Source organism: Dermacentor variabilis, unplaced genomic scaffold (genome assembly GCF_050947875.1).
Source record: "Dermacentor variabilis isolate Ectoservices unplaced genomic scaffold, ASM5094787v1 scaffold_15, whole genome shotgun sequence".
Classification (NCBI taxonomy): domain Eukaryota; kingdom Metazoa; phylum Arthropoda; class Arachnida; order Ixodida; family Ixodidae; genus Dermacentor; species Dermacentor variabilis.
In genome coordinates, this window is record NW_027460313.1 from 2,733,871 (window position 1) to 2,756,437 (window position 22,567).

The 22,567-nt window shown below is 45.1% G+C and overlaps 1 protein-coding gene across 1 annotated transcript in view; it reads left to right on the plus strand.

The window, feature by feature from the left end:
• The window catches only part of LOC142567963 (frequenin-1-like), a 579,067-nt gene that overhangs the window by 548,032 nt on the left and 8,468 nt on the right, over positions 1 to 22,567 (plus strand). The window contains exon 5 of the mRNA XM_075678065.1: positions 19,747 to 19,825. Coding sequence (XP_075534180.1) covers positions 19,747 to 19,825 — 79 coding nt within the window. The remainder of the gene's footprint in view (positions 1 to 19,746; positions 19,826 to 22,567) is intronic.

The window sequence follows — 22,567 nt, forward strand, 5'->3', positions numbered from 1 at the left end:
GTGGTCTGTTTGCTTCTCTCAGCATCACCGAAATCTGCGCGGGTACTGTCGAACCATTATGCAACGCCGGTGGGCGCAGGTCGTAGCCAGAACTTTAACGACAAGCAAAGGAGGCGAAAGGCGGTTATTACTTGGCGCCGAACAAAAGCCCCTATGCGGCCAGCGTGGGCTCGCTAGTGCATCCGGCGAACGGAACAAAAGGCGTGAGACAAAAGCACGCTGGGGCGGCTAAGAATTGCCACTTTTGATTCTCCTTGTCGCTGCGTGGCGCTAGAAGTCTTCCGCCCGACCTGACAGGGCGAGGAGGAGCGGTGAATGACTCGGCCTGGTGGCGTTCAAGGGTGCACCGACGGACGAACGCGACAGAGACAAAGGCTGTGCGCGGCGCGATATGAGGCGCCTTTGTCTGTTCTCCTGCCGGCTTCCTCGCTTCTTCTACTTGAGTTTCCGCCGGAAGGATTTTGTGCGAGAACGCTTCGGATGAAGTTAAGAGCTTCGGGCACAGCGTCTCCGACGCTCGCGGACGCGCGAAGGCTGATTGGGCGCTGCTTTTATGGCGTATAAGGCAAACGACGCAGCCATTTAATTATTCCCTCATTTCGTGATCAGCCTCGACCTCATTCGCAAAGTCATAACAACAAGATCATACGATTTGGTTTTGTTATTCGAGACCTATCACGTACGTGTTCGAGTTCTAGAGTTATCTGCTAGTGCTCCAAAAGTCGTGAAATGTATTCCTAGCGGTTCGTTACTTCACGGTGCACATAGCAACAAGACAAGTGACTGGCGCGAAAGGAGTAAATATTTTTGAATATAGACCCGTATTCACGAAAGCTTCTTACGCTAGAATTGTTTCTAAGACAAAATTTTTGCCCAAGCCTGCTATTGAACGTGTCATAAGCGAAGGCGAATGGCGAATAACATGGAGCTCTTACGATTGAAAGGCTTTGCGAAGACGAGCATGTGACGTGAAAATTTTTGCCTTCTGTACTTATCAAGCACATACAACTTTCTAGTCAACTATATATGTTTGATGCCAGAGGCGACTTAACGCGAAGCCTGTCACGCTTTGAAAGTGTAGCGCTCGTAACTGAGGAACTGAACATAAACAACGAACACGCTTCCATAGTGGTCTGCGGCCACACACGCCTAGCGTAGAGTAAGACAACGCACAACAAAGAGAAAGCTCGACCAGTTTGGACATGTCTTGTGCATCGTACGCAGACGGCCGTTAAAGGGATATCGCAAGGCTAGGTTCACGAACTCGGCGCTGTCGACGCGTCGGAAACAGTCTATTTTATGCAGCCTTGTCGTCATCCATTTCCATGCTGAGCGCATCGTCAGCAGGCGACCAAGCAGGGGGCGCTCCTACAAGGCCGCTGCACTCACCCCTTTGTTCGGATTCCCGTCGGTGCTATAGAGAGATGACATTCATTCACAGTCGCATTAAATTGCGACAGCTCTTCGAGTGAGAGAAAACGACCATAGGTGATTCCCCTAGGCGAACGCATTATAATACCAGCAAAGTGGACGCCTCAGGGTTGTCCGAGTCATCAAGCAGTCTGGCAGTCCGGCAGTGCCACTTCCAGGGTTCAGAGCTCTCACAGTAGACTAACGCAACGCCCACTAGCACGTCGAGAAGGATTCATGTAGCTATTTGAAGGATTTTTCTGCTATTTTAATCGAAGCATGCAGGCCCTCGTGCGTTTCCTTCGAGTTTGTTGTGTCCCGTCGGCTTCGTGCGCGTGTGCTGCGCCACCTTGGGCTGCCTGAGAAGAGTGTGGGTGTGGACTAGCTGGTGAATCATGATTTGCGAAGTTACCGCAATGAACACAAGGGACGAAAAAAAGGGACAACACGAAGTGGTACTGTCAGTACCGCTTCGTGTTGTTTCTCTCTTCGTGCCAAGAATTCTTTGCAGTAACTTCCCAAACCATAAAACTAGGTTTGCCTGTCGCGACGAATTGAGCGGCTTGAAGGTGTTGTCGTAATGAGCTATTGAAGTTCCTACGTTCCAAAACTAATGGCTCTCTTACAAACACTAATTTCGCTTTTATTTTTCTTCGAAGGATGATATTTATATTATATTTACCCCGAACATAAATAAAAGTAAATTAGTAAGCAGCCAGCGAAAACAAGCTGCAGTATAAGTTAATAATAATATTTGGGGTTTTACGTGCCAAAACCACTTTCTTATTATGAGGCACGCCGTAGTGGAGGACTCCGTAAATTTTGACCACCTGGGGTTCTTTAACGTGCACCTAAATCTAAGCACACGGGTGCTTTCGCATTTCGCCCCCATCGAAATGCGGCCGCCGTGGCCGGGATTCGATCCCGCGACCTTGTGCTCAGCAGCCCAACACCATAGCCACTGAGCAACCACGGCGGGTAATAATAATAATAACAGAGTTTATTGTGAGACTTTTATGTACGTGCAATTCTTGCCGGGTCTGACGAAGCCTTCCAAGGGTTTACATGGCAGAGACCTGACAGACGCGGCAAAATCACATTGGCAGGGTCTCCAGCATAAATGCTCCGAAATATAAACTAAACCTCTTCAGTTTCAATAGCACGTAAAAAGCAAATTACCATGACACGAAAAAAATACAGCGACAGAGTTGCTGCAAGTCATCGTAAAACAAGAAAGATCAGAATATTACATAAATATGCACTGAATTAGCAAATGTACTAAAGGAAAACTGCGAAATGGATACTGGTACCATGATCAAACCAATCGCAATGCTCGCATACACACAAAGTAAGGTGCTTGATAGGAGTGATATTCTTTTTATATCCCTTCCTTCGAAGCGTTCTTTAAGCCGGATAAACTTCGTTTATCCCTTCTTTTAAGGCGCTCTTTAAGCCGAATAAGTTTCGTTGCTCCAGTACTTAGTCGGGCAGTTCATTAAACAAATTAGGAATATAATATTGTCTTTGCACTTTTGCGATAATTAGTTCTTGTTCGAGGAACAATATATCTGGAGAGATTGCATAGATCCGTGCGCTTTATAGCGGGTATGCGAAAATCTTCGTTCCATAAGTATAGCGGCAGAAAAACAGAGAGAGACACTCAGTCAAATTTTGGAATTCAGAAACCTGAATAGGTTATCCATATGAATGTTTGCTTTGTAAGCTACACTTTTTAGAATGTAGTGTAATAAACTGTTCACTTTGAACTTCCATAAGCTGCCGCAATTAAAAAAATTTGCAGATATCACATTCCATATGCAAATATGCTAGTTCATGCACGATCATTTTCTTTATACTAATAGGAGCATAACTCCGAACGTGGTAAAGTAAGGACGCAGATCCTCTAAGTTTAGCACATATCGAAGCCATATGAACGTTCCATGATAAATGATTATCAAAGTGACCTCCTAGATGTTTAACACTGTCTACACAATCAGTCGGTGTACAATAACAAATCAAACAATCGAAGCCCCGCAAAATCACAGGCAGCGTGGCATCAAGAACTGTTAAGGGATTTCTAAAACAAACTAATTGCTTTTTTCGTGCATTAACGTCTATTTGATTACGTTTACACAAGTATGAGACTTTAACTGCATAGACTTGAAGCATACCGAGAGCCCTATCATATTGCATGTGTCTTGAACAAGTAACGTTGCATCCGCATATTGAAAAACAGTGATTGTGCCAGTTACATATCCCAAGTACCACACTTATAAGTTAAATAAAAGTGGTGACAGCACTGAACCCTGCGGCACTCCTGTTGTGAGGTGCCACAGTGTGCTGTGTACATCATTGAAAGAAACAATTTAAGACCGATTCAAGAAATAACTACTAAGCAAATCCAGAAAATGGCCCCGGAAGCCTTCGTAGTAAAGTTTTCTGCATAGAATTTGGTGGCTAACTGAGTCAAATGCCTTCGATATGTCCAAAAACACTCCACAAGTCACTTGATTTCGTTGAAAGATTTCGTGTAAAAAATCTTACAAAGTTTCAAAAAGTTACCGCTGCTTTGAACAAAGCCGTGCTGGGAAGCTGATAAAAAGTTGCACTTAAGAAGAAAGCGGTCCATAGCTTCAAGACCATGCCTTTCCAGTAGTTGTACTAAGTAGGGAAATAGGGATATGGAGCGGTACGTTTCTCGTTTTGACACATCTTCCATCCTTGAAATCGATGAAATGAAATAGCACATGCTACCTTCATCAGCTAGCACATATATATCACGTATTATACGTATCTTCAGCTGACATTCTATCTAAACCTTGAGCACGGCTCATTCGTGACCGACACAGCAATCGAAACCAGCCGCCTTTCGCCATCGAGGGCAGAAGCGCCGAATCTTATACTGAACTGTTAGCTGATCTAAGGCTCGGCAGATTAAAGGGCGTTCCCATATCTCGCGCAACTGCAGAAAATGAGTTGTCGAAACAATTAGCCACCGCTTGCGACGGAGCACCGAAACATTTTAGTAGCGGATCTGAGTAGGAGGTCGACTTGGTTCCCCTAAGCTATCTCACTAAAGACCACATCTTTGCTGGTTTATCGCTTGAAGAAGAAAATTGATCGCTAAAGTAGCTTCTCTGGGATACAGCGCATCATTACTGTGACTTCGTTTCATGCGTTTCGCTAAAGACGCTTCAAAGCTTCGTTCTTCAGGGTGCTTCCGACATCATTTCCAAAGTTCGTTTTGCTCTTGAATAGTATTCAATATTCGATTATTTACACAATGGAAGTGTGCTTTTCGCTTACGTACCAAAACGGATGTTTCACACCTCTGCATAACATCTACAAACTTTTTATACGCATTGGTCGAACAACTGTGCGCTAAGAGTGTGTCCCACTCATATTGGGTGACAAGTCATTCAAATCTAGGGCAATCATTTCTATATATTGAGCCTCCTTGCTTTTGACTGCATAAGTCTAGGAGAAGAGATCTGGCAGCCGATATAGTAATGATCAGCAAGCTTCTTTGTTATTCGAATTTATTTAACGGTAAAAAAAATATAGTGAACAAACTAAGACGTGATCGAGGCACGAAGACACAAGGCGTCCTGAGATCGCTTCTTGTCTAATGGCTTCAATAATGGGAGATTCTATGCCATAGTCTGGTAGTTTGTTTAAGTAATTTGAAACAAATGTTTTCTTCTTGCTTAGCATTTGTATATTAATATGAACATGTTATTATAAGTAGGCAAAAGATCTAAACTTTTTTCTGTTCATCGAGAATGATTGCACGTGTTCTGATGGTGTACGAAACATAGGGATTGAAGAGAGAACAGTGCTAGAATTTTCCATGCGGCATGCAAGGGTTTCAGCAACCAAAAATTGAAAACGTTATCGGTGTAACTAATCATTCAGTCTTAATGAAGACCGCTATTCTCCTGCCTCGTCAACCTGTGTTGGTCATAAAATGCTCTTGAAAGTTGGGTAGGCAGAATTGAATCAGCCTATCACCTTGAGCGTCAATTTCGGTAAGTACGAAAGCATTTGCTAAGCTCAACATGTTAGTTGTATTGACAAGAAACTGATCCCAGTGTTTCCTCATACTTATCAAGTTTACATGAACAGCTGAAAAGGATGGATTATCATTGACGTCAAAGACTGTTCCAAGTGAACAAAAACCTGGGAGGGAGTGAAAGTTTACTGCTATCTTCTAAGCCATCTTATGAACGTTAGCGGCCGTGGAGATTCGAAGCACGCTGCCTCTGTCTTCTTTACGAGCAAAAATCTTGCCATTCTTAACCCACACATACTTATAGGGGCTTTTGTTCTCTTTAGAATGAACTTTCGAGAATAATTCTTTTCTTTTTGTCTGAGCCAAATTTTCGTTTATGTATATCATGGAGTAACCCGCGGTGGTTGCTCAGTGGCTATGTTGTTGGGCTGCTGAGCACGAGGTCGCGGGATCGAATCCCGGCCACGGCGGCTACATTTCTATGGGGGCGAAATGCGAAAAGACCCGTGCACTTAGATTTAGGTGCACGTTAAAGAACCCCAGGTGGTCGAAACTTCCGGCGCCCTCCACTACGGCGTGCCTCATAATCAGACAGTGGTTTTGGCACGTAAAAACCTATAATTTAATTTTTAATCATGGGGTAGAGTTTTCTCTGTGCAGTCTGCACGCAGTCTGCGACATGATGCCAACCATGTGTCGTGTAACAACGGGTCAGAGAACCCAATTAGTACAGCTGGCACTTATCCTTTTTGGCTGGCAGTCAGTGAACCATAACAACATCCCGAGGGTTCAATTCTGTCAAGGCAAGCTTCTGTGCAAGTTCTGCCATGACAGCAGGCAGGTTTTCCTCTGAAGAAAATGGAAGTGCGTGGTGGTTCCAAAGCCCGCTGTGCTGCTCGTCCTTGCTGTGCTCAGCACGAAATTGAGCCATTTCATCAGACTGTCTTCTTAAGCTTTCTGTTAGAGGCCCGAACTTTGATTTCAAGACTTGTTGCGACTGAATCCGATTCCTTAGTCTGAGTGACGACTGTGTCATAACCTGTTGCCAGATGCTGCACTGAGCTTCGCAACTGCAATACTGTTTGTTTCAATAATAATAATAATAATAATAATATTATTATTATTCACCGACGATTACCATACTCCCTAACGAGATTTTGGAGCGCAGCTGCGTAGGTGTTTTGAATCCGCGGTATATTGTGGCAAATAATTTGATTCTGAACAATAGGGTCCTATCAGAGGCGGCGCTGAGGCTCTGCTCGGGCAGTTCGTTTAGCGGCAGTGGCAGACGAAGCATTTCCACCCGTTGCGTTGCTTATTGTTCAGGAATAAACCTGCCGTGGTTGCTTAGTGGCTGTGGTGTTGGGCTGCTAACCACGAGGCCGCGGGATCGAATCCCCGCCACGGCGGCCGCATTTTGATGGGAGCGAAATGCGAAAACAGCCGTGTACTTAGATTTAGGTGGACGTTAAAGAACCCCAGGTGTTACAAATTTACGGAGTTCGCCCACTACGGCGTGCCTAATGCTCCGATCGTGGTTTTCGCCCGTAAAATCCAATAACTTCCTTTGTTCAGAAAGAAAGTATCAATACAGGAACGCATGGTTCGCACAATGCGCATTCTCTAGCGCCGGCTGCGCAGGCGAAGTAGCGCATGCGCAGTTGGTCCGAAGCCCACGCCAGCGCTTTGTTTCCGTATTGGCGGCGAGGAGTTACGGAGTCGCCATCTATCGGAAGCGCCTCTCTGGCGTAGTATGAGGGTTCACGCGGCGCGCTCCTCATAGGTTTTGCTGTCAGCGCTCACTGAAAACACTACGCGCGAGCTCTCCCGGACATTTCTATAAGTACTTTCGAAACGAAATAAGTTTTTTACTGTCTAAATTATAATCTTGGGCAAACTGAAAGCACACAATCGTTTACAGACGCTATCTCTTTACCGAATACGTACAGTGAACGCCACTGAGCGCGGTCGCCGCGATGGAGTCTCCCGAACCGGCTTCTTGCGTGAAAGTTAGGTAAACGCTGAGAGCAAACTATGTGAAATATGTTCTTATAGTGTTTGTATAACTAAATGGAGCGTAATAGAACGAAACCTCAACGCAGCGATCGCGCAGATTCGCAGCGACCGACTGCGCGTCTGCATGTTTGTCCGCGCACTGTTTCGCTTTCTCCGCGCGCGCGTTTTCGCACCGTGCCATGAGCTTTAGGCCGCAGAATATGAGCATTTGACAGTATACAAGCAACCATTGTTGCGTGGGCGCTATCAGAGCTGTTCAAAAATAATTTCATTGTAGAGACTTCGACGCCTACGGGGACTGTGATGTGCCGTCGCGACGATTCTCTCTATTTTTTTTCTTCTAAATTCTTTGACTTTTCAATATTATTTGTCGAGTTGCGTCGCACTGTATGTTTATCGGTGTTCTCAGCGTGCAATTTCCCGCTGCTCCTTTTTATAATCCAGTGCATTAATTCGTAACACAAACATGACCATATGCCCTGCTTTCTTTAAATGTGCTTCTTACCGCTGCCTTTCCACTCCACTGAACTTGCCAGTATCTATAGCATCGACAAGTTCATAGACCAAACCGTCATGACATTAGTCGGGCAGCGGACTCGGGCGAGCGTCTCAGCGCGCGTTTTCAGAACATTGCAGTCCGGGCGCTGTAGCAGAAATCTTCCTCGCGTCTGTGCTTGCTGCATACCCGAGTTGTAGCCGATGACTGTTTGCGGTTTTATGTTTCGCGAGCCAAGCTTCACGCAACTTCTTGTCCTGCGGCTACGTGTGAATAAGGCTGACACCGGCCGCCGTTACGTGCGTCCGGCCTTGCGGCACCGAGCAGTAGCCTACCATGTTGCGCGCCTTCAAAGGCAGCCACTACCTATTGTAGTGCTTTCAAGCGTTGTAAAGGAGACACTCGAAGCAGGAAAATTTCGCCACTAAATGAGGACCGCAACGCACGAGAGAATTTAAACTCGTTTTCAGCTCGCTTCGGCGCTCCCGAAGCAGCCGACGCGGCCGCTATGTCCACGTGATCCCTCCTACCACGTCACGCCGACGGTGGCGCCAGGTTTTCCAGTGGTGGAGCTCGAGGCCAATATGGTATTGGTGGTCATGCTCGCCGCATGCCTCGTCGCCGTCGTTGAGCACGTCTCATGCGGCACTCTGCTTTCCTCCTCACCGTTTCGCCATGCTATCCTCCTCCACCTTCCCCTTCATGAATCTCCTGCACTCTTCGGTTTCCCCCTCGTGCTCTCTTCGCTATCACCGTATTTCATCCCCCGCTGCGCTCCACGATTGCGCTTCATTCTTCGATGTGCTCGGTTGCGCCGACGGACGCCGACGCTCAACGAAGAAACGGGTGCCTAAGAGCTGCGCTTTAATAATAATAGTAGTAGTAAATTAGTATTTTTTGTTCCCCACCATGTTCAACTTTTTGTACAGACATCTTCGCTGGCGGCCAGCACATAACAAAAAGGACACCTTCCTTACTTGTGAAAAGTCCGTGATAGTAAATGCATGACGAAGGCAGTTGCAAAAATTATCACAAGTACCTCAGAAGGGTACCGTGCCCAACTTAGGGTAGGCGCCGCGGAGCCTTCGATATGGAGACTATAGATCAGTCCTACGTGGACCGCGTCGCCAGTAGAAAAAAAAAAGCGAAATTACAAGGAGGGGCACGACCAAGTCGGCAGTTTTCTGTATCAATCGCGCGTGCACTTTTGCTACTGCTCGCTTTTCCCGGTGAAGCTGGGACGGGCTGCTGAGAGCGCGCTCTCGTAGGTCGCACGTGCTAGCCATTGCAGGCCGGCGACCTCGTTAGAGGTCTCCGGCGCGGACAACATGGCAATGAACGCGCATAAAAGGCGTCGAGGCGGCGCAACTCTTTAGATATAAGAGTGTTGCCTCTGTGCCTCGTACCTCAGTTTCATAATTATTCAGCTGAACTTTCGTGGAGCATGGGCGCACTTGTAACTTGCAGCTACTCGTCTTGAGAATATGCTCTGGCAATATATTCTGAGAATGCATTCTGAGAATATATTCTAAAATATTCAGAAAAAAAAAGAAAACCCAACGAGCGCACTTCAGTGCTTTGCCCTCAAAGAAGGAGGCTTTTTCTTTTTTTGCACGACATTGTGTCTCCCTTCTTCGCTGCGTCACGCGGGCGCCAATCGTCGCAACTTTATTGCAGCCGAGTGTGCGACAATGCGGGAGCATTTCGCAGTCTGACGTGCGGAGAATGATGGCGCCGGCTCAGTGGCTGCCGCGATAGATAAAAAAAGGAAGGGCCTTTGCGCTGGCGCGGGCAGGGTGCTGAGGCTGGCAGCATGGACCTGGATATAAGTGACGGGCGTCGGAAGTATACAAGGTGGATGGGGAGCAGAGAGGGTGGGGGGGGCAACGATCGTCCAGCGGCTCGCCACTGCGTTCTCCGTATCCAGACTGTCGGGTCGGCACGCGCCATCAGTTCTGCTGGCCGCTCCTCTCCTCTCGTACCGACGCCACTGAAGCGTCGCATGGTGCGCTCGTAAATTAGGCTTCGAATCGCCCCGCTGGCGCGACCTCAGCGGGCGTTAACCTTTGCGACCCTGATGAGTTCTGTATGCAGGCGAGGGCGACGTGATTGAGGAGCGCTGCAGCCCTGACGCCTCGGGCAGCGTGGATGGGGAAGGAAAGGAGGCTGGAAGTATGAGCGACAGGCGGAGCCAATAAGGCCCTGTCCGGGGACACAACGCCAGTTTAAGCTTTCATTGGGATGCACTTTGCTAAATTAAAAATAAAGAAAGAAAGCAACCGGCCGGTCAGATTTCGTGTATATGAAAATTAAGTGCATATGGAAGAGAATGTCAATTGCGCGTAAATGTGAAATGCAGTCGCAAATACCTTTTAGAGTAAGGGAATGGTGTAGCGAGAATAGTTTCCCTCATACTTGCTGATCTCCTTGCACATATTTGTGGATCTGGCTGAACAATTCACAGTGTATCGCTGTGGCCGAACAGAGCGTTGTGGTGGCGGCGTGCATTTCGACATTTCGAAAGGCATTGCATCCCCATCTATATACATCAGCACCAATCAGGACTCAGTGTAGGCTACAGTAACTCTGAACCCAAAAAAGAATTTTAGGCGTCTGCTATCGTCCACCGTCCTCGTCACCCGCATCCACCACGAACATGCATTATGTGATTAGTTTCATTACGACAAAGTATTCTTGTACACCGCTTTTCTTGTTTGGTGGCTTCAATTTTCCTAACTTAGTTTGGAACAGGGTCAACCCAACTTACTGGCATCCTCTCCTGATTACAAAAAACATTCTTGGGTATTTGTACGGCGTTTCGGTGACTAAATTAGTAACCCAAGCCACAAAAATAAGATCAGATTCAGCGAGCACTCTGAATTTGATAGTAACCACTCGTCCTGATTAATTTTCTGTCACCCATTACTTCCTCAGTATTTGTGGCCATTTCATACTAAATATTCGCCGTCATGCCCCGTTTCGGAAACTTCCGACAACGCAAAAAAAGATTAGACACTATAAGAGAGTTATTTTTGAAGCAACAAGTAGCGAGCTGAGTGCATTTCTGACATATTCTTGAGGAATTTCGATCATCCTGCGGTGAAGTCATACTGGAATATGTTTCCGGCAGATGTAAACCATTTCATCAGTAAACACATTACGACCCGTACTATAACTTGCAACCCGCGAAGCCTTGTTACAACGATCATTTAAAGCGGCTATCCAGAAAAAATAAACGACTGTGTCGTTCCGCGAAGCAATCGCCCACTGACTCACGTTGGAAAGCCTACACGTTAGCATGTAACGCCTATGTAGCCGCACTTAAATATGCAAAAGAAACGTTCTTACCAACCACATTACCATTTATGCTGATAACAACTGTAAAAATATTCTGGCACGTTATACATCCGCTTTCCGATGATTCTATTGTCCTAACTATTGCTCTGGTAACCCTGTTCCGAAAATCCTATGGGAAACTTTCCTGAATAATATTTTAGTTAAAAATTTATCGTGCACTGCCGATATTAAACTACCTGTCTTTAATGACTACAACTTTTAAACTACTCCTCTGGTGAGTGTTGAACTTCCCGGTGTAACTCGACTAATAGATTCATTGAAGATGCATTCGCCACCCGAATTTGAAAACATCAGTGCTAAATTTCTGAAAAACACCTACTCTTATAGTTCCAGTATTCATATTATTTACCTATTTTCAATACTGGCACTCTCACTTCAGAGCATAGCAGGTGAGCATTACAAAGGGATAATCGTGTTTTATGGAAAAAAAACAATCCACATTTTGAAAACATGCACAGATGTACACAAACACATACGTACACACAAGAAAAGCAAAGCACATCCGCCAGGGTAGGATTAAAACAACAAATGTGCTCCACACAGTTTACCACGCAAAGAACATCAACATCGTAATAAAGCTTAAGAGTATGCAATCAAGCGCATTCTGCATACAAGAGAAAACACAAAAAAGATTTCTCGAGAAAAAAAGAAACCTCCGGACGGAGCACTGAAAGCAAAGGTCACAAACAAAAATTAACATTACCATTTAGAAAACATGCACACTGCGTACACGAGATGAAGCACAGCCAGTCTATAAAGCAAAAAAAAAGAATCAACGCCGTATCACTCATGCACAATGTGCGAACACCCGAAAATAACAATGAAAAAGAAAGTGATGCACAACCAGGCACTGGGGCGCTATAACGTAAAACAATTCCAAAATTTGCCATTCCAATTCTGCAATGAGCCCTCCGCGAGTGGTCAAAAACTTTTTTGGATCACTCCCACTTCACCTGTCTGTCACGCGACGTCACGAAAACCCCGATAGCTCGCCATCTCATATGGTGTGTACACACTAATTGTGCATGATTTGACCGAACAAAAGAAAAATCGTTATTTCTGATTCGGCGCCTTTTCGCCATTAGCCCTCGGCTATTGGTCAAAAGCTTTCGGGCTGCACCCACTTCACCTGCCTCTCACGCGACGTCACAAAACCTCAAGAACTCAGCCCGTCAACGTGACGTGCACGCGCTAAAGATGCATTAATATGCCGAAAAAAACTGAATTTTCTTCTGAAAAGCCGCAGGCTGCCCCGTTCCGAAAGTAATAAAAGATGGCTGCCGCCGATCGCTCAGGCACTGGCTACTCGTACCTACATGAGAGCATGGGTTTATGTGCGTGTAATAAAACGTTTTGCGTGGCGGCGTAAAGATTTCCAGCACTTTCGGCACGTTTACGACCTCGTCCTGCCAACTCTTCTTTGCTGAGGATCCGTTTTAGCGTCATTCTTAAGCTTCCGTGGCATGCCGCCGCGATTGTCGACTAGCCACCGCAAGCTAAGGAAAAGCGGTCCAATCGCAGACGCCGGCACCACCCTCTTCATTCGGTTATTGATTTTCAGTGCAGTGACTCTACCCCATCGAAGCCCTCTCCACTCTAGCACGCTCCTCGCCTCTAGTGAGCCAATTAGATAACACAAGCCGCTCAGTACAGGTAATTTTATTAGTTTTTAAAGCAAGCAAAAGTAATCTCCTACGAACGAGGTGAGCGTTTGATTGGTCTGTTCAGACAACCCTGCGGGTGGACGCCGGTGCTTGCGTTAGCGGTTGCGCAAATTTGACGCCAGGAGATTGGAATAAAAACAATTGGAATAGTTTTACGTTATAGGGCCCCTGGACTGCAAGCTGTTACAGAAATGGGAATGCAAACAAGTTGTAGTACAAGAACGAAGTGATGTGCATTTGTATAAGCAATCTCTTTCGCCAAGAAATCCTGTGCACATGTGACTGCTCACCACGAGCAAGTATCATCACCATCAGCCTGGTTACGCCCACTGCAGGGCAAAGGCCTCTCCCATACTTCTCCAACTACCCCGGTCGTGTGTTAATTGTGGCCATGTTGTCCCTGCAAACTTCTTAATCTCATGCGCCCCCCTCACTTTCTGCCGTCCCCTGCTACGCTTCCCTTCCCTTGGAATCCAGTTCGTAATCCTTAATGACCATCGGTTATCTTCCCTCCTCACTACATGTCCTACCCATGCCCATTTCTTTTTCTTGGTTTCAACTCGGATGTCATTAACTCGCGTTTGTTCCCTCACCCAGTCTGCTCTTTTCTTATCCCTTAACGTTACACCTATCATTCTTCGTTCCATAGCTCGTTGCGTCGTCCTCAATTTAAGTAGAACCCTCTAAGTAAGCCTCCAGGTTTCCGCCCCATACGTGAGTACTGGTAAAACGGAGCTTTTAGACACTTTTCTCTTGAGGGATAATGGCAAACTGCTGTTCATGATCTGAGAATGCCTGCCAAACGCACCCTAGCCCATTCTTATTCTTCTGATTATTTCAGTCTCATGATCTGGGATCCGCGGTCACTACCTGTCCTAAGTAGATGTATTCCCTTACCACTTCCAGTGCCTCGTTACCTATCGTCAACTGCTGTTCTCATCCGAGGCTGTTAAACATTACTTTGGTTTTCTGCAGATTACTTTTTAGACTGACCCTTCTGCTTTGCCTCTCCAGGTCAGTGAGCATGCATTGCAATTGGTCCCCTGAGTTACTAAGCAAGGCAATATCGTCAGCCAATCGTAAGTTACTAAGGTATTCTCCATTAACTCTTATCCCCAATTGTTCCCAATCCAGGTCTCTCAATACCTTGTGTAAACACGCTGTGGAGAGATCGTATATCCCTGCCTGACGCCTTTCGTTATTGGGATTTTGTTGCTTTCTTTATGGAGGACTACGGTGGCTGTGGAGCGGCTATAGATATCTTTCACTATTTTTACATACGGCTCGTCTACACCCTGATTCCGTAATGCCTCCATGACTGCTGAGGTTTCGACTGAATCAAACGCTTTCTCATAATCAATGAAAGCTATATATAAGGGTTGGTTATATTCCGCACATTTCTCTATCACCTGATTAATAGTGTGAGTATGGTCTATTGTTGAGTAGCCTTTACGGAATGCAGCCTGGTCCTTTGTTTAACAGAAGTCTAAGGTGTTCCTGATTCGATTTGCGATTAGCTTAGTAAATACTTTGTAAGCAACGCAGAGTAAGCTGATCGGTCTATAACTTTTCAAGTCTTTGGCGTCCCCTTTCTTATGGATTAGGATTATGTTAGCGTTCTTCCAAGATTCCGGTACAGTCAAAGTCATGAGGCATTGCGTATACAGGGTGGCCAGTTTTTCTAGAACAATCTGCCCCCCATCCCTCAACGAACCTGCTGTTACCTGATCCTCCCCAGCTGCTTTCCCCCTTTGCATAGCTCCCAAGGCTTTCTTTACTTCTTCCGGCGTTACTTGTGGGATTTCAAATTTCTATAGACTATTCTCTCTTCCATTATCGTCGTGGGTGCCACTGGTACTGTATAAATCTCTATAGAACTCCTCAGCCACTTGAACTATCTCATCCATATTACTAATGATATTTCCGGCTTTGTGTCTTAACTCATACATCTGATTCTTGCCTATTCCTAGTTTCGCCTTCACTGCTTTTAGGCTTCCTCCGTTCCTGAGAGAATGTTCAATTCTATTCATATTGTACTTCCTTATGTCAGCTGTCTTACGCTTGTTGATTAACTTGGAAATTTCAGCCAGTTCTATTCTAGCTGTAGGGTTAGAGGCTTTCATACATGGGAGTTTCTTGATGAGATCTTTCGTCTCCTGCGATAGCTTACTAGCATCCTGTCTAACGGAGTTACGACCGACTTCTTTTGCACACTCCTTAATGATGCCCATAAGATTGTCGTTCATATCTCCAACACTAAGGTCCTCTTCCTGTGTTAAAGCCGCATGCCTGTTCTGTAGTTTGATCCGGAATTCTTCTATTTTCCCTCTTACCGCTAACTCAGTTATCGGCTTCTTATGTACCAGTTTCTTCCGTTCCCTCCTCAAGTCTAGGCTAATTCGAGTTCTTACCGTCCTATGGTCACTGCAGCGCACTTTGCTGAGCAGGTCCACATCTTGCATGATGCCAGGTTAGCGCAGAGTATAAAGTCTATTTCATTTTTAGTCTCGCTATTCGGGCTCCTCCACGTCCACTTTCGGCTATCCCGCTTGCGGAAAAAGGTATTCATTATCCGCATAATATTCTGTTCTGCAAAGTCTACTAATAACTCTCCCCTGCTATTCCTAGTTCCGATGCCATATTCCCCCACAGACTTGTCTCCAGCCTGCTTCTTGGCTGCCTTGGCATTGAAGTCGCCCATCAGTACAGTGTATTTTGTTTTGACTTTACCCATCGCCGATTCAACGCCTTCATAGAAGCTTTAGAGTTCTTGGTCATCAAGACTCGATGTAGGTGCGTACACCTGCATGACCTTCAGTTTGTACATCTTATTAAGTTTCACAACAAGACCTGCCCCCCGCTCGTTAATGCTATAGAATTCCTGTATGTTACCAGCTATATTCTTATTAATCAGGAATCCGACTCCTAGTTCTCGTCTCTCCACTAAGCCCCGGTAGCACAGGACGCGCCCGCTTTTTAGCACTGTATATGCTTCATTTGTCCTCCTAACTTCACTGAGCCCTATTATATCCCATTTACTGCTCTCTAATTCCTCCGTTAGCACTGCTAGACTCGCCTCACTAGATAACGTTCTAGCGTTAAACGTTGCCAGGTTCAGATTCCAATGGCGGCCTGTCCGGCCTGTCCAGCAAGTATATGGATAAGCAAATACATTGTCTATGTGCAGCAATCTAAGAAAACAGAACGACTGTTCAAATGGGAAAGTGTGTTTCTTCCTTTGCGTTCTAGGTGTTTCTATTATTGCGGTGAAAGCGGGCAATGTTTCGGCATCAGTTACACCTGGATTCAACCGATTACATTCGCGGATCGTAAATGGGAAAAACGAGTGCCCAAACGAGTCGTTGTTTAAAGAGTATTTTGTTAATGCGCATTCGTACTTATGACGATTCGGGTGCGACTGCAAAAATGCGAATTACTTAGACACATCTATCTCGTCGCTGTCATACAGCAGTTGGTACAAAAACTTGAGAAGTGCCTGCTTTGCCCTAGTGGATAGTGCCCTAATGCCAGAAAAAGCCAGAAGGCTAGTGGGAGAGTCCGTGCGTTTATACTTGTTATGCACTAATCCTATGTATTTGCGCTGTACTGGCTCCAATTTGGTTAAACTAGTTTTGTGAATGAGGGAAGCAAACCGTGTTAGCATATTCTACCACTGTTGTTCCGAAAGTAGTGTATGCTATATAATAGCTGTGAGGACGCGGGTCACATCCTTAAATATCTTTTCATATAGAACAGCTTTTGTAGTATGACTGCCGTAATGTTGGCAACGTGTCTGCGCATGGGAAGTCAGACGTCAACATAGCGCCTAAATACTTATGTTGTTCAACATTGGCTACTGGTGAACCATTAATAGCGTAAGTGAATTGCGACGGGCTCTGTTTACGTGTTACTGCAACAGTTACGGATGTTTTCACTTAATGGACATCTATTAACTAATCAAGAGTTGCAGTGAGTTCGAGGTGATCTCTGAGGCTGTGAATTTTCTTACATATAATGCACTCTTCTATATGAAGAGCTTGATACTACAGTAAATGCGTTCTGTAATGTAATTTCTGAAGATAACATCATTTATGAAGTTCCTGAAGGTTCCGTCCCACGACCACTATTATTAGCGGTCGTAGTGGTCTGTTTTTAGACCTCCCAAAAGCACGAACTCCGCGCGGTCTGTTAAAAAATATTTCAGCCGTGAAAAAGTCTAATTCCTCTCCGATTTAGTGACACTATTTAGTTTTGCGATTAAGTTAGAATAAAAACAAAATCAAAGGCCTTTGATAAATAAAATAAAATCATGTCTGTTTGGGTGCGATATTTAGTGCTAAGTGCGAGGTCAAGAATTACATCGGTTAGCTGGATAATAGTGTACAAACCGCTACAAAATCCGTGCTGATTATGGGACAAGATATTTAATTTCTGAAGAAAAAGTGTTATGTGTCTTAGGATAATGTGTTCTAGCAACTTATACGAAGTACTTGTAAGGCATATCGGACGGTAATTAGGTACTGATGACTTATCCCGAGATTTGTGAATGGGAATTATTTTTTGAATTTTCTAGTCATCCCGCAAGCTAGAGAAAGTAAGTGATTTACACAAAATTAGGCCAAGATACTTGCTAATCATTCCGCCTATTTTCTAAGGAACTCGTTCGCAGTGTCATAGAGGCCATTGGGATTCTTTAGGATTGAAGTTAAGCAGTAAGTTGAGTATCCCTGCCCCTGTGATTTCAAGACTATCGATACTTGATGGACTGAGGGATATAATAAGAGCATTCATACCTTATTATCATATTAAATTAAGCCGGTATACTTTACACGCACCACATCCTTTTTGTAGTCCACCACCACTGCCAATTTTGTCCCTGCGGTTGTGTTTCTACTGCACATTCGTACAAAAGTTTAGCTCCATTGGACAGGTGGCATTTCAGTCAACCGTGAGGAACGGCTAGTTTGTAAAAAAGGGTGCTCAATAGAGATTGCGTTCCCATCTCTAATCAAACAAAAAGGAGATATGGCGAATCAGTTCTTTGGAAGCCCGCAGATGTCGAGATATGAGCATGGAAAAAGGATATATTTGCCCTATGCACTGTCAAAACCATTTGTGACCAAAAACAGAGTATGCCAATTTTATGGACACAACTCATGTGATTTCATGTGTTTTCTGTTGCCCACTCAGTCTGTAGTTTCACAAAAACATTCGTTCGCTGTCTTCCCCGCCATTTTACAGAAATATATTAAAAAGTCAACCACCTTATGGACCTATAAAGGTGTTGTTCCCGCCTGACTAAAGTTCCTAGGTACCCAAGATTTGAAGGAGTAATTGAAGCAGAAAAGTATAAAGCGGAATTTTTCATTGTGTTTATGAGTTAGCTCCCGACTCTGTGCAGAAGGCATCCGGCCAGAGTTGGTGCTTGCTAGATAAAGAGTACTTTTATTCTCTTGAATGTGAAGAATCTAAAACTCGCGCCAAGTGACTTCGGACTTGCATCACGATTTATCACGGCGTCACTGAAAGCGGAGTCGTTGGCATAGCATCACGTGCCCGTTCAGGATATATCAGTTAACACCGTGATCGCGTCGCCCAAAGCTGAATGCCTCCAACAACAACGGTGGAGTTGCGAGGTGGCACTCGTAATTTTTAGCAGAGAGACAGATTTATCCCATTGTCAAATGCAGAGGTGCACAGGGACAAGGATAAAATATCTGAGGTTGGGGTGCCCACCAAGCTTTTGACGGTTAGCTCACCGCATGGCTTGCGACCACCCCATCAGGCCGAGTCAGTCGTCAGTGGCTCGCGATACCTTAAAACCAGGTCCTACGATGTCCCTGTGAAACGAGGAGTCCTGCTGCTTCAAGCCAGAAGCCATACTGAAGATATCCCACGTTTTGAATTAGTCGTAGTAAGATACATGTTTAAATATTAGTTGAGCTCACGAGGAAGTAAGGCCTCATACAGTAATTAATAGGTTGACAGTTATCAATTATTAAAATAAAGCAACAGAAAAATTTTGTGTCAGTACTCCTTTAAGAAGAAGAGGACTCAAGTTGGATAGGTAACTCGCACAGCATATAATCGCATGTACGTATATTACAGTAACCTAAACGAATGCGATGGTGGTTGCACAGAACATATAATCAGAATAACAAAATTGGGAACCTTTGATAGGGCGAACGCGTTGAGACAGACAAAGGGTGAATGGAATAAATTCTTGAGGGGCCTGTGTTCAGCTTTGAGTTTGGGCTAACACTGACTGATGATGATTTAGCAACTGCGTTCTGTTATTCGGGACAAGTATAGACTTCCAGAAAAGGTGTAACGCAGATGTTGACCTCATGTTGCGTGCTGTCAGTGCAATATACCTTGCACAAGGTAACACGCCCACACAGACGTGTTCTAATAAACGTTTGCAGGAGCATAGTGATGATATTTTCACCAATGTTGCTAGTTTTCTTATTTTGTTGTTGTTTGTGCCCCCCTGCTCGATTTGCAACACCGATGCTGGCCGTGCGTCTACGAGGACTGTTTTCTGCGGAAGGAGAAACGGGCACACGCTCTTCACAATCGAAGCCAAGCGATAGGCCGGGACCTCGATACTGCCGTCCGCAGGTCTTCGGGGAAATCTTCGCGTCGATGTTCTCGCTCTATTTTCTGGATGTTCACCAAAAAATAGGCGAAACGAGGAAGCAATGAAAAACAGCACACTGATCGTTGATCATGATCATGCATCTCACTTCGCAATGTTTTTTTTTCTCTCTTCTTTATTTTCTGATTCGCAGAATGGCGTTATCACCTTCAAGGAGTTCATCCGAGCCATTTCCATCACAACAAAAGGCAACATCGACGAGAAACTCAACTGTGAGTGCCTCTTCATTATTAGTTGTTTGATGCTGTCGATGTTTCGCTGAAGAAGAATTCAGGAGAAAAATGTGGCGCGGTCCATTCGGACAATTGCCCTGCCAAGGCTCGCTACTGGAGAAAAAAACAAACAAGTTTTTTGCGTTTGTTCTGCTTTTATTTTTGTGTGTATATCAATTTTATGTATCATGAGTGGCAACCAAAGTTATTAGCGATCATTTTCTCATTTATTCTTTATATTTCTCCTTCGTTTTTGATACGTATCCCCCGTTCAAACTTTTTTTTTCTCAAGACAGGTGGTGTGGTTCAAACGATTGCGTGCAACCACTGCAAGGCTAGAAAATATCCTGTATTCAGCACTGAGGTGTTGCTATTTTGCTTCACAATCAAAATAAATGCTTGGCGTTTACGTGCTAAGGATATCGCGTTTGGATTATATAATAATGTATTTACAAAACTATTAGGGTGTTTTTCAGGGCATCAAAGAGGGGAGTGGGTTACAGACCATACAACATTTATTACCGGATAAATAGTAATTAGCAAATTCAGAAATTTCAGGTAGATATATATAGTAGTTTGGCAGTGATACACTCAGTATACAAGGATTAACCTAATATGATGACATATATCTGTCATTAAAACTGCACTCACCTATAGGATCCTGATATGATTTGGAGAAATTTTGCAGAGGCGTAGTGACAGCTACAGTAAAACATTGGGGCCGCAATTTAAGTGACGCGTCTCACATTAAAAGAGCTACGGACGATTATAGGTTACCCTCCTCCCTAGCCATGATTTTTCTCCTCAACTCTTTCGCCGAGGGATTTGTACTGGGCTCCGCCATCACTGGCCCTTCATCATGATTTTACGTCATGTCGGCTACTTCCGGGGCTCGGAGCCAGTGAAGGAAGCCTCTCCAACCTCTCCGCTAGCTCTCTGGCCGGCAATAAACAGCGAAAGGTATCCAAGCAGCATGCGTTGCGAGCTTTCTGTATCAGCGTCGAGCGTGTCTGGTATTCCGATAACAAAATGCGAGCTGAGCGGTTCGATGAATGGGTGGAGCAGTAAAGTAAAACCACTCCATGCTACTATTGCTGTGATGGAGGAGGTTTAGAGTGGACTTATGTAACCGGTCTGATCGGTTTGCACGGTCCAGCCACCAGGTGGCGTACATTTTAAGCAGCCAAACAGTGAACGTCAAAGAATGTCAAGCGGGAAGTCAGAGAGGCCGAAATAATCTCATGGGTGGCGGCAATGGAAAAGAAACCTGCCACGAGTAACTACTTAAGAGGGAAAAACGAAATTAGGAAAGAAACAATTTATGATAACTCAAAGGGAAGCTCATTACTTTTCGAAGCGAGATCGGGATGCCTTAGAACACGCACCTATAACGCGAGATATAAGAAGGAAGAAGAAGCATGTGCTTGCTGCGGTAAAGCTAGGGAAACGACGGAGCATGTTTTATTAGAATGTGAAGGTATCTGCCGAGCGGTCGATTTAGGCACCACTGGACTGCGGAAGCCCTTGGGTTCAGCGTAAGCAGTGGAAAAGTAAAGATGTCCGCAATAGGGATTAGTAAGAGGCGATTGGAGGACTGGTGGAATAAAAATAGGGAAACGACAAAAAACGGGGAAGTACAAAAGCACAGTTCGCAATAGGGGATCAGAAAATTTGGTTGTGAGAGTTCATAGTTTTTCAAATTTTTTTATTGCTTAACCTAGGTAGGACATTAGGCAGTATAATAGCAAGAGCTTGGTGGCGCAACATACCGCCCCGTTCCAAAGGGGACGCTCATAACTTTTATCCATCCATCCAACCATCCATCCATCCAAACAAACATATACTATTACTGCAACCAAGTGTAAAACATTTGCAATATTTATCAAAGACAACGAGCTCACGATTGCGCTCCTGGCGAAAATTTACACCAGCAGCAAAGTAGAATACGCTTGGCTACTGCGGTAATGGCTCTGTGTTTGTCTGGTCGAGCTCTTTGACACCAGGTGGCTGCACCATGCAGACGGTTCACGTTTGAGCCTCCACTCATTTGGCAAAACGCCCATTGCACTTGCACTTGTGTTTACCCGAGTAATGGATACGTTAAAGCTCTCTAATGTGGTAGTGATCCTCCGTTGTGAAGTGACGGCCGCAAATGCGTAGATGCTGACGCTGATCGAGACAGCCCGATGCGATGCAGTAACTCCGCCCGCATGTTGCCTTGTAGAGGGACACAACGTCGCAGCTTGACATGTCGCCGATCGCTAGATTTGCTATCCACAACGTAACAAGGGCGATCCATGGTGCGCGCGAAAAGAAAGCTCAAGAGCAACACTGACGGCGCAGCTTACGTCAATACTGATAACGTCGTAACACAAGCAGGCAACACTTGGTGTGTGCCATAAGTGCTTGAGTGTAGTGATGAGTTGTCGTTGTGCATTCCGTTTCTGTTACTTCTTTTATATAAACAAATTACTCAGCATTTGAACTATTACGAAGAGCATTTGTTTGCCATAAAGTTGGAAAAATTATCGATGACGCGACCTGGTTGGCCAATCGGATAGCTCGCCCAACTGACGACAATTAGGCTAACTGCGTCATTTGGGAGGGGGCGGCTGGAAATTTAGGGCACTTGCCTCGCTGCGTTCGGTAGCGACGCACATTTTTAGAACCTCTTTTAATAAATTGCACGCTTTTCGCGGACTCTTAAATGCGCCAATTAATTACGAGAAGGCCTGCCCTAAG